This window comes from Salmo salar, chromosome 20, assembly GCF_965601325.2.
Source record: "Salmo salar chromosome 20, fSalSal1, whole genome shotgun sequence".
NCBI lineage: Eukaryota > Metazoa > Chordata > Actinopteri > Salmoniformes > Salmonidae > Salmo > Salmo salar.
Genome location: NC_138310.1, coordinates 91,322,484 through 91,334,983, shown reverse-complemented (window position 1 = coordinate 91,334,983; position 12,500 = coordinate 91,322,484). Strand labels below are relative to the sequence as shown.

At 51.5% G+C, this 12,500-nt stretch overlaps 1 protein-coding gene across 1 annotated transcript in view; it reads left to right on the top strand.

Annotated features, from left to right (window-relative positions):
* cog6 (component of oligomeric golgi complex 6) overlaps window positions 1–12,500 on the top strand; it is a 129,976-nt gene that overhangs the window by 73,287 nt on the left and 44,189 nt on the right. Inside the window, 5 exon segments of the mRNA NM_001173877.1 lie at window positions 1,235–1,326; window positions 1,469–1,533; window positions 4,132–4,223; window positions 5,109–5,226; window positions 8,461–8,592. Coding sequence (NP_001167348.1) covers window positions 1,235–1,326; window positions 1,469–1,533; window positions 4,132–4,223; window positions 5,109–5,226; window positions 8,461–8,592 — 499 coding nt within the window.

The following is a 12,500-nucleotide window of genomic DNA, read 5'->3' as shown; positions in this document are numbered from 1 at the left end:
CCTTGTGAAGATTCTGGAGGAAATAGGTACAAAAGTATCTATATCCACAGTAAAACGAGTCCTATATCGACATAACCTGAAAGGCCGCTCAGCAAGGAAGAAGCCACTGCTCCAAAACCGCCATACAAAGCCAGACTATGCTTTGCATCTGCACATGGGGACAAAGTTTGTACTTTTTGGAGAAATGTTCTCTGGTCTGATGTAACAAAAATAGAACTGTTTGGCCATAATGACTGTCGTTATGTTTGGAGGAAAAAGGGGGAGGCTTGCAAGCCGAAGAACACCATCCCAACCGTTAAGCACGGGGGTGGCAGCATCATGTTGTGGGGGTGTTTTGCTGCAGGAAGGACTGGTGCACTTCACAAAATAGATGGCATCATGAAGCAGGAAAATTATGTGGATATATTGAAGCAAAATCTCAAGACATAAGTCAGGAAGTTAAAGCTTGGTCGCAAATGGGTCTTCCAAATGGACAATGACCCCAAGCATACTTTCAAAGTTGTGGCAAAATGGCTTAAGGACAACAAAGTCAAGGTATTGGAGTGGCCATCACAAAGCCCTGACCTCAATCCCATAGAAAATGTGTGGGCAGAACTGAAAAAGCGTGTGCGAGCAAGGAGGCCTACAAACCTGACTCAGTTACACCAGCTCTGTCAGGAGGAATGGGCCAAAATTCACCCAACTTATTGTGGGAAGCTTGTGGAAGGCTACCCGAAACGTTTGACCAAGTTAAACAATTTAAAGGCCATGCTACCAAATACTAATTGAGTGTATGTAAACTTCTGACCCACTGGGAATGTGATGAAAGAAATAAAAGCTGAAATAAATCACTCTACTATTATTCTGACATTTCACATTTTTAAAGTAAAGTGGTGATCCTAACTGACCTAAGACAGGGAATTTTTACTAGGATTAAATGTCAGGAATTGTGAAAAACTGAGTTTAAATATTTTTGGCTACGGTGTATGTTAGCTTCCGACTTCAACTTTAGGTATTCCATTAAAAATCAGCCGTTTCCAGCTACAATAGTCATTTACAACATGAACAATGTCTAGACTGTATTTTTGATCAATTTGATGTTATTTGAAGGGACAATTTAAAAAAAATGTTCTTTCAAAAACTAGCACGTTTCTAAGTGACCCCAAACTTGTTTTTGTACAGTAGTGTAAATGCATTGAAAATATATGTTAAAAGCCATAACAAAGCCTAATCCTGTGTACTATGACCCATCCAGGTATGTAGGGGACATGTTAGCGTGGCTCCACCAAGCCACCGCCTCGGAGAAGGAGCATCTGGAAGCCCTGCTGAAACAGGTCACAGCACAAGGTATACCTAAAACCTCACACAATCCCTATGGCAACGAATGACCTCTTGACCTCTTCTAACCCTAACCCTTGTGTAGGTAGTTAAGTCTCCCGTGTGTCTTGTCTGTCTGACTGACTGTCTGACTGCCTCCCTTCAACACCAGGAGTGGATGAGACCATGCAAGAGGTGGTGGGACACATCACTGAGGGAGTCTGCAGACCTCTTAAAGTAAGACTCTCCAACCCAATGCGTTTGTGTGTGTGTACATTCCTGTTTATTTCAGTTGACTGTATTTGACTGTAGAACTAAAGAAATTAAGAAATACTATTGGATAGACATTCTGTCCTGGGATAAATACTACTGGATAGACATTCTGTCCTGGGATAAATACTACTGGATAGACATTCTGTCCTGGGATAAATACTACTGAACAGACATTCTGTCCTGGGATAAATACTACTGGATAGACATTCTGTCCTGGGATAAATACTACTGGATAGACATTCTGTCCTGGGATAAATACTACTGGATAGACATTCTGTCCTGGGATAAATACTACTGAACAGACATTCTGTCCTGGGATAAATACTACTGGATAGACATTCTGTCCTGGGATAAATACTACTGGATAGACATTCTGTCCTGGGATAAATACTACTGAACAGACATTCTGTCCTGGGATAAATACTACTGGATAGACATTCTGTCCTGGGATAAATACTACTGAACAGACATTCTGTCCTGGGAAAAATACTACTGGATAGACATTCTGTCCTGGGATAAATACTACTGAATAGACATTCTGTCCTGAGATAAATACTACTGGATAGACATTCTGTCCTGGGATAAATACTACTGAACAGACATTCTGTCCTGGGAAAAATACTACTGGATAGACATTCTGTCCTGGGATAAATACTACTGAATAGACATTCTGTCCTGGGATAAATACTACTGAATAGACATTCTGTCCTGGGAAAAATACTACTGGATAGACATTCTGTCCTGGGATAAATACTCCTGAATAGACATTCTGTCCTGGGATAAATACTACTGAATAGACATTCTGTCCTGGGATAAATACTACTGAATAGACATTCTGTCCTGAGATAAATACTACTGGATAGACATTCTGTCCTGGGATAAATACTACTGGATAGACATTCTGTCCTGGGATAAATACTACTGGATAGACATTCTGTCCTGGGATAAATACTACTGGATAGACATTCTGTCCTGGGATAAATACTACTGGATAGACATTCTGTCCTGGGATAAATACGACTGCATAGACATTCTGTCCTGGGATAAATACTACTGAATAGACATTCTGTCCTGGGATAAATACTACTGAATAGACATTCTGTCCTGGGAAAAATACTACTGGATAGACATTCTGTCCTGGGATAAATACTCCTGAATAGACATTCTGTCCTGGGATAAATACTACTGAATAGACATTCTGTCCTGGGATAAATACTACTGAATAGACATTCTGTCCTGAGATAAATACTACTGGATAGACATTCTGTCCTGGGATAAATACTACTGGATAGACATTCTGTCCTGGGATAAATACTACTGGATAGACATTCTGTCCTGGGATAAATACTACTGGATAGACATTCTGTCCTGGGATAAATACTACTGGATAGACATTCTGTCCTGGGATAAATACGACTGCATAGACATTCTGTCCTGGGATAAATACTACTGGATAGACATTCTGTCCTGGGATAAATACTACTGGATAGACATTCTGTCCTGGGATAAATACTACTGAATAGACATTCTGTCCTGGGATAAATACTACTGAATAGACATTCTGTCCTGGGATAAATACTACTGAATAGACATTCTGTCCTGGGATAAATACTACTGGATAGACATTCTGTCCTGGGATAAATACTACTGGATAGACATTCTGTCCTGGGATAAATACTACTGGATAGACATTCTGTCCTGGGATAAATACTACTGGATAGACATTCTGTCCTGGGATAAATACTACTGGATAGACATTCTGTCCTGGGATAAATACTACTGGATAGACATTCTGTCCTGGGATAAATACTACTGGATAGACATTCTGTCCTGGGATAAATACTACTGGATAGACATTCTGTCCTGGGATAAATACTACTGGATAGACATTCTGTCCTGGGATAAATACTACTGGATAGACATTCTGTCCTGGGATAAATACTACTGGATAGACATTCTGTCCTGGGATAAATACTACTGAATAGACATTCTGTCCTGGGATAAATACGACTGGATAGACATTCTGTCCTGGGATAAATACGACTGGATAGACATTCTGTCCTGGGATAAATACGACTGGATAGACATTCTGTCCTGGGATAAATACGACTGGATAGACATTCTGTCCTGGGATAAATACGACTGGATAGACATTCTGTCCTGGGATAAATACGACTGGATAGACATTCTGTCCTGGGATAAATACGACTGGATAGACATTCTGTCCTGGGATAAATACGACTGGATAGACATTCTGTCCTGGGATAAATACGACTGGATAGACATTCTGTCCTGGGATAAATACTACTGGATAGACATTCTGTCCTGGGATAAATACGACTGGATAGACATTCTGTCCTGGGATAAATACTACTGAATAGACATTCTGTCCTGGGATAAATACTACTGGATAGACATTCTGTCCTGGGATAAATACTACTGGATAGACATTCTGTCCTGGGATAAATACGACTGGATAGACATTCTGTCCTGGGATAAATACTACTGGATAGACATTCTGTCCTGGGATAAATACTAAAGATAAGATGGCGTCTGTTCCAGGTGCGTCTGGAGCAGGGAATCTTGGCTGAGCCGGGTTCCGTTCTACTCTACAAGCTGTCCAACCTGCTCAAGTTCTACCACCACACCATCAGGTAGGTAGCAACCTGACCCTAACCCCTGACCTCTGAACCTAACCCCTGAACCTCTGACCTCTGAACCTAACCCCTGACCTCTGAACCTGACCCTAACCCCTGACCTCTGAACCTAACCCCTGAACCTAACCCCTGACCTCTGAACCTGACCCCTGACCTCTGAACCTGACCTCTGAACCTAACCCCTGAACCTAACCCCTGAACCTAACCCCTGAACCTGACCCCTGACCTCTGAACCTGACCCCTGACCTCTGAACCTGACCTCTGAACCTGACCTCTGAACCTGACCTCTGAACCTAACCCCTGAACCTATCCCCTGACCTTTGAACCTAGCCCCTGACCTCTGAACCTCAGCACAGAAAAAAAAAAAATGTATGAAATTGTATGAAATGTATGCATTCACTACTGTAAGTCGCTCTGGATAAGAGCGTCTGCTAAATGACTAAAATGTAAATGTAACCCTAACCCGGCTTAAGTTATACCATCACACCGTCAGGTAGCTAGATTCCACACATCACCCCAATAAGCCCTGTCCCAAACCCCCACAAAACCCCCAGATCACATGACATTAATCTGGTCAAGGTGGTTTGATACCATCTCATCTTTGTAAATGCCTCTATAAAGCCTTTATACAGTGTTGTTCATCTAGACTTCACTGTTCAATGATGCCCTCTCTCTCTGTCTCTCTCTCTGTCCCTCTCTGTCTGTCTCTTTCTCCCTCTCTCTCTCTGGCTCTCTCTCTGTCTCTATCTGTCTATGTGTCTCTATCTGTCTCTATCTGTCTCTATCTGTCTCTATCTGTCTCTGTCTCGCTCTCTCTCTCGCGCTCTCTCTCTGTCTCTCTCTCTGTCTCTCTCTCTGTCTCTCTCTCTGTCTCTCTCATAGTTGTATTGTGGGCACCAGTGTAGCCTCTCTGCTGATGACCATAGAAGAGATGCACATCCTAAGCAAGAAGATGTTTTTCAACAGTCTCAGTCTCCACGCTAGCAGGCTCATGGACAAGGTAGGCTTTATCTTTCAAAAACTCAACATGACTTTATTAAAGATTCACACATAGAACTTTTTCTTTGTTGCTCTGATGGACATGGCACGATCACCTATCTCAGTATTTTGTTGTATGAATATGATCAGTGAACATGTACGGAGATGAACAGTTTGTACACTGAACAAAAATATAAAGGCAACATGTAAACAGTTGGTTTCATGAGCTGAAATAAAACATCCCAGATATCTTCTATCCACACAGAAAAGGGTTTTCTCTCCAATTTTGTGTACAAATGTATTTACATCCCTGTTAGTGAGCATTTCTCCTTTGTCAAGATGATCCATCCACCTGACAGGTGTGGCATATCAAGAAGCTGATTGAACAGCATGATCATTACACAGGTGCACCTTGTGCTGGGGGCAATAAAAGGCCACTTTAAAATGTGCAGTTTTGTCACACAACACAATGACACAGATGTGTAAGTTTTGAGGGAGCGAGCAATTGTTATGCTGACTGCAGAATTTAATGTTCATTTCTCTACCATAAGCCGCCCCCCAACATCTTTTTAAAGAATTTCGCGGTACGTCCAACCGGCCTCACAACCTCAGATCTGGGTCGGGGGGGGGGGGGTGTTTATGTCTGTAATAAAACTCTTTCTTGGGGGACAAACTAATTCTGATTGGCTGGGCCTTGCGCCCCAGTGGGTGGGCCTGGCTCCCCAGTGGCTGGGCCTGGCTCCCCAGTGGCTGGGCCTGGCTCCCCAGTGGCTGGCCTGGCTCCCCAGTGGGTGGGCCTGGCTCCCCAGGGGCTGGGCCTGGCTCCCCAGTGGCTGGGCCTGGCTCCCCAGTGGGCTGGGCCTGGCTCCCCAGCGGCTGGGCCTGGCTCCCCAGCGGCTGGGCCTGGCTCCCCAGCGGCTGGGCCTGGCTCCCCAGCGGCTGGGCCTGGCTCCCCAGCGGCTGGGCCTGGCTCCCCAGCGGCTGGGCCTGGCTCCCCAGCGGGTGGGCCTGGCTCCCCAGGGGCTGGGCCTGGCTCCCCAGTGGCTGGGCCTGGCTCCCCAGGGGCTGGGCCTGGCTCCCCAGGGCTGGGCCTGGCTCCCCAGCGCTGGGCCTGGCTCCCCAGCGGCTGGGCCTGGCTCCCCAGCGGCTGGGCCTGGCTCCCCAGCGGCTGGGCCTGGCTCCCCAGCGGCTGGGCCTGGCTCCCCAGCGGGTGGGCCTGGCTCCCCAGTCATGTGAAATCCATAGATTCTGGCCTATTGACTGATTTCGTTATATGAACTGTAAATTCTTTGACATTTATACATTTTATATTTTTCTTCAGTATAGAAGTGACTTAAATCCTCCTGTGTACATGCTGTGTACATGCTGTGTACATGCATGATGGTCCAACTTCCACATTTTCTATTTAGACAACAAAAAGTGTTTAAATGTTCCTGTGCCAAGCTAATGACATGCTGGCGCAGTAGTAGTTCAGTAGGATGTGGACAAACATGTTGTTCCTCAACCCTCACAGACAACAGGCCTATTCCTGTAAGACATGTAGACCTAAATGGGTCCCTAATTCACTATATAGAGCACTACTTTTGACCAGGACCCATAGGGCTTTTGGTCTAAAGTGTAGTGCCCTATATAGGGAATGAGGTCACTATTTGGGACACGGCCTATGTAAACCGTTTTTGAGGAGCTGGTAGTTACTAGTTGGGGCTGAGAAACAGCAGTCCGTTTCCTCAAATTGGAGTCCAAATATCCCGGGTCACGGACAGGCCTGAGTCCAAACAACACTAGCTGCTATCAGATCAATAGAATGAATCACATTTAACAACCCTCAACACCTCTCTAATCTATTGGTCCTGGGTTAGGCTGCTACCTTGTTACCTTCTCCACACCAGCTAATACCAGGGACACTGACTCTTACTGATCACATGTATTAGATGGTGAGAGGAGAGATGGAGAGGGGGAGAGATGGAGAGGGGAGAGATGGAGAGATGGAGAGATGGAGAGGGGGAGAGATGGAGAGAGGGAGAGATGGAGAGATGGAGAGATGGAGAGGGGGAGAGGGGAGAGATGGAGAGATGGAGAGGGGAGAATGGAGAGGGGGAGAGATGGAGAGAGGGAGAGATGGAGAGAGGGAGAGATGGAGAGAGGGAGAGATGGAGAGATGGAGAGGGGAGAGATGGAGAGGGGAGAGTGGGGAGGGGAGAGATGGAGAGATGGAGAGGGGGAGAGATGGAGAGAGGGAGAGATGGAGAGATGGAGCGAGGGAGAGATGGGGAAATGGAGAGGGGAAGAGGGGGAGAGATGGAGAGGGGAGAGATGGAGAGGGGAGAGATGGAGAGATGGAGAGGGGAGGGGGTGAGGGGAGAGGGGGAGAGATGGAGAGGGGAGAGATGGGAGAGGGGGAGAGATGGAGAGGGGAGAGAGGGAGAGGGGAGAGATGGAGAGGGGAGAGATGGAGAGGGAGAGAGGGAGAGGGGAGAGATGGAGAGGGGAGAGAGGAGAGATGGAGAGATGGAGAGGGAGGATGGAGAGGGGAGAGAGGGAGAGGGGAGAGATGGAGAGGGGAGAGAGGGAGAGGGGAGGAGCATGGCCATGGTAGCTATGAAGGAGGAACTGTAGCTTAAGTAGTTGAATTGTTTCTCTAACCCCTCCCTTCTCCTACCCCTCCCTCCTCCTCCTACCCCTCCCTCCTCCTACCCCTCCCTCTAACCCCCACCTCCTTCTACCCCTCCCTCTAACCCCCACCTCCTCCTACCCCTCCCTCTAACCCCCACCTCCTCCTACCCCTCCCTCTAACCCCCACCTCCTCCTACCCCTCCCTCCTACTCCTACCCCCCACCTCCTCCTACCCCTCCCCCCTCCTCCCTCCTCCTACCCCTCCCTCCACCTCCTACCCCTCCCTCCATCTACCCCTCCCTCTAACCCCTCCTCCTCCCCCTCTCTCCTACCCCTCCCCACTCCTCCTACCCCTCCCTCCACCTCCTACCCCTCCCCACTCCTCCTACCCCTCCCTCCACTTCCTACCCCTCCCTCCTCCTACCCCTCCCTCTACCCCCCCCCCTCCTACTACCCCTCCCTCCACCTCCTACCCCTCCCTCCTCCTACCCCTCCCTCTAACCCCCCCTCCTCCTACCCCTCCCTCCACCTCCTACCCCTCCCTCCTCCTACCCCTCCCTCCACCTACCCCTCCCTCCTCCTACCCCTCCCTCTAACCCCCCCCCTCCTTCTACCTCTAACCCCCTCCTCCTTCTCCCTCCAGGTGGAGCTTCCCCCTCCAGACCTGGGTCCCACCTCCTCTCTGACCCAGACCCTGGCTCTCCTGAGGGAGGTGTTGGCCTCTCATGACTCCTCTGTAGTTCCTCTGGACGCTCGCCAGGCTGACTTCGCTCAGGTAATGTCCTCTACCCTCAGGTCATGTCCTCTACCCTCAGGTCATGTCATCTGCCCTCAGGTCATGTCCTCTGCCCTCAGGTCATGTCCTCTGCCCTCAGGTCATGTCCTCTGCCCTCAGGTCATGTCCTCTGCCCTCAGGTCATGTCCTCTACCCTCAGGTCATGTCCTCTGCCCTCAGGTCATGTCCTCTACCCTCAGGTCATGTCCTCTGCCCTCAGGTCATGTCCTCTGCCCTCAGGTCATGTCCTCTACCCTCAGGTCATGTCCTCTGCCCTCAGGTCATGTCCTCTGCTCAGGTCATGTCCTCTGCCCTCCTCAGGTCATGTCCTCTGCCTCCCTCAGGTCATGTCCTCTGCCCTCCTCAGGTCATGTCCTCTGCCCTCCCTCAGGTCATGTCCTCTGCCCTCCCTCAGGTCATGTCCTCTACCCTCCCTCAGGTCATGTCCTCTGCCCTCCCTCAGGTCATGTCCTCTGCCCTCCCTCAGGTCATGTCCTCTGCCCTCCCTCAGGTCATGTCCTCTGCCCTCCCTCAGGTCATGTCCTCTGCCCTCCCTCAGGTCATGTCCTCTACCCTCAGGTCATGTCCTCTACCCTCCCTCAGGTCATGTCCTCTGCCCTCCCTCAGGTCATGTCCTCTGCCCTCAGGTCATGTCCTCTACCCTCCCTCAGGTCATGTCCTCTGCCCTCAGGTCATGTCCTCTGCCCTCCCTCAGGTCATGTCCTCTGCCCTCCCTCAGGTCATGTCCTCTGCCCTCCCTCAGGTCATGTCCTCTGCCCTCCCTCAGGTCATGTCCTCTGCCCTCCCTCAATGTCCTCTGCCCTCCCTCAGGTCATGTCCTCTGCCCTCCCTCAGGTCATGTCCTCTGCCCTCCCTCAGGTCATGTCCTCTGCCCTCCCTCAGGTCATGTCCTCTGCCCTCCCTCAGGTCATGTCCTCTGCCCTCCCTCAGGTCATGTCCTCTGCCCTCCCTCAGGTCATGTCCTCTGCCCTCCCTCAGGTCATGTCCTCTGCCCTCCCTCAGGTCATGTCCTCTGCCCTCCCTCAGGTCATGTCCTCTACCCTCAGGTCATGTCCTCTGCCCTCAGGTCATGTCCTCTGCCCTCAGGTCATGTCCTCTGCCCTCAGGTCATGTCCTCTACCCTCCCTCAGGTCATGTCCTCTGCCCTCCCTCAGGTCATGTCCTCTGCCCTCCCTCAGGTCATGTCCTCTGCCCTCCCTCAGGTCATGTCCTCTGCCCTCCCTCAGGTCATGTCCTCTGCCCTCCCTCAGGTCATGTCCTCTACCCTCCCTCAGGTCATGTCCTCTGCCCTCAGGTCATGTCCTCCCTCAGGTCATGTCCTCTGCCCTCCCTCAGGTCATGTCCTCTGCCCTCAGGTCATGTCCTCTACCCTCAGGTCATGTCCTCTGCCCTCAGGTCATGTCCTCTACCCTCCCTCAGGTCATGTCCTCTGCCCTCCCTCAGGTCATGTCCTCTGCCCTCAGGTCATGTCCTCTGCCCTCAGGTCATGTCCTCTGCCCTCAGGTCATGTCCTCTGCCCTCAGGTCATGTCCTCTGCCCTCCCTCAGGTCATGTCCTCTACCCTCCCTCAGGTCATGTCCTCTGCCCTCAGGTCATGTCCTCTACCCTCCCTCAGGTCATGTCCTCTGCCCTCAGGTCATGTCCTCTACCCTCCCTCAGGTCATGTCCTCTGCCCTCAGGTCATGTCCTCTACCCTCCCTCAGGTCATGTCCTCTGCCCTCCCTCAGGTCATGTCCTCTGCCCTCCCTCAGGTCATGTCCTCTGCCCTCAGGTCATGTCCTCTACCCTCCCTCAGGTCATGTCCTCTGCCCTCAGGTCATGTCCTCTCCCTCAGGTCATGTCCTCTGCCCTCCCTCAGGTCATGTCCTCTGCCCTCCCTCAGGTCATGTCCTCTGCCCTCCCTCAGGTCATGTCCTCTGCCCTCCCTCAGGTCATGTCCTCTGCCCTCAGGTCATGTCCTCTGCCCTCCCTCAGGTCATGTCCTCTGCCCTCCCTCAGGTCATGTCCTCTGCCCTCCCTCAGGTCATGTCCTCTGCCCTCAGGTCATGTCCTCTGCCCTCAGGTCATGTCCTCTGCCCTCAGGTCATGTCCTCTGCCCTCAGGTCATGTCATCTGCCCTCAGGTCATGTCCTCTACCCTCAGGTCATGTCCTCTACCCTCAGGTCATGTCCTCTGCCCTCAGGTCATGTCCTCTGCCCTCAGGTCATGTCCTCTACCCTCAGGTCATGTCCTCTGCCCTCAGGTCATGTCCTCTGCCCTCAGGTCATGTCCTCTACCCTCAGGTCATGTCCTCTACCCTCAGGTCATGTCCTCTGCCCTCAGGTCATCTGCCCTCAGGTCATGTCCTCTACCCTCAGGTCATGTCCTCTGCCCTCAGGTCATGTCCTCTGCCCTCAGGTCATGTCCTCTGCCCTCAGGTCATGTCCTCTACCCTCAGGTCATGTCCTCTGCCCTCAGGTCATGTCCTCTGCCCTCAGGTCATGTCCTCTGCCCTCAGGTCATGTCCTCTGCCCTCAGGTCATGTCCTCTACCCTCAGGTCATGTCCTCTACCCTCCCTCAGGTCATGTCCTCTACCCTCCCTCAGGTCATGTCCTCTGCCCTCAGGTCATGTCCTCTGCCCTCAGGTCATGTCCTCTACCCTCCCTCAGGTCATGTCCTCTGCCCTCCCTCAGGTCATGTCCTCTGCCCTCCCTCAGGTCATGTCCTCTGCCCTCCCTCAGGTCATGTCCTCTGCCCTCCCTCAGGTCATGTCCTCTGCCCTCAGGTCATGTCCTCTACCCTCAGGTCATGTCCTCTGCCCTCAGGTCATGTCCTCTGCCCTCAGGTCATGTCCTCTGCCCTCACATGTCCTCTGCCCTCAGGTCATGTCCTCTGCCCTCCCTCAGGTCATGTCCTCTGCCCTCCCTCAGGTCATGTCCTCTACCCTCAGGTCATGTCCTCTACCCTCAGGTCATGTCCTCTGCCCTCAGGTCATGTCCTCTGCCCTCCCTCAGGTCATGTCCTCTGCCCTCCCTCAGGTCATGTCCTCTGCCCTCAGGTCATGTCCTCTGCCCTCAGGTCATGTCCTCTACCCTCCCTCAGGTCATGTCCTCTACCCTCCCTCAGGTCATGTCCTCTGCCCTCAGGTCATGTCCTCTGCCCTCCCTCAGGTCATGTCCTCTGCCCTCCCTCAGGTCATGTCCTCTACCCTCCCTCAGGTCATGTCCTCTGCCCTCAGGTCATGTCCTCTACCCGCCCTCAGGTCATGTCCTCTGCCCTCCCTCAGGTCATGTCCTCTGCCCTCCCTCAGGTCATGTCCTCTGCCCTCCCTCAGGTCATGTCCTCTGCCCTCCCTCAGGTCATGTCCTCTGCCCTCCCTCAGGTCATGTCCTCTGCCCTCAGGTCATGTCCTCTACCCTCAGGTCATGTCCTCTGCCCTCAGGTCATTGTCCTCTGCCCTCAGGTCATGTTCCTCTGCCCTCAGGTCATGTCCTCTACCCTCAGGTCATGTCCTCTGCCCTCAGGTCATGTCCTCTGCCCTCAGGTCATGTCCTCTACCCTCAGGTCATGTCCTCTGCCCTCAGGTCATGTCCTCTGCCCTCAGGTCATGTCCTCTACCCTCCCTCAGGTCATGTCCTCTGCCCTCCCTCAGGTCATGTCCTCTGCCCTCCCTCAGGTCATGTCCTCTGCCCTCCCTCAGGTCATGTCCTCTGCCCTCCCTCAGGTCATGTCCTCTGCCCTCCCTCAGGTCATGTCCTCTGCCCTCCCTCAGGTCATGTCCTCTGCCCTCCCTCAGGTCATGTCCTCTGCCCTCCCTCAGGTCATGTCCTCTGCCCTCCCTCAGGTCATGTCCTCTGCCCACTGGAGATGATGGAGAGATTCATCAACATCTCTCTAATAATAAAGG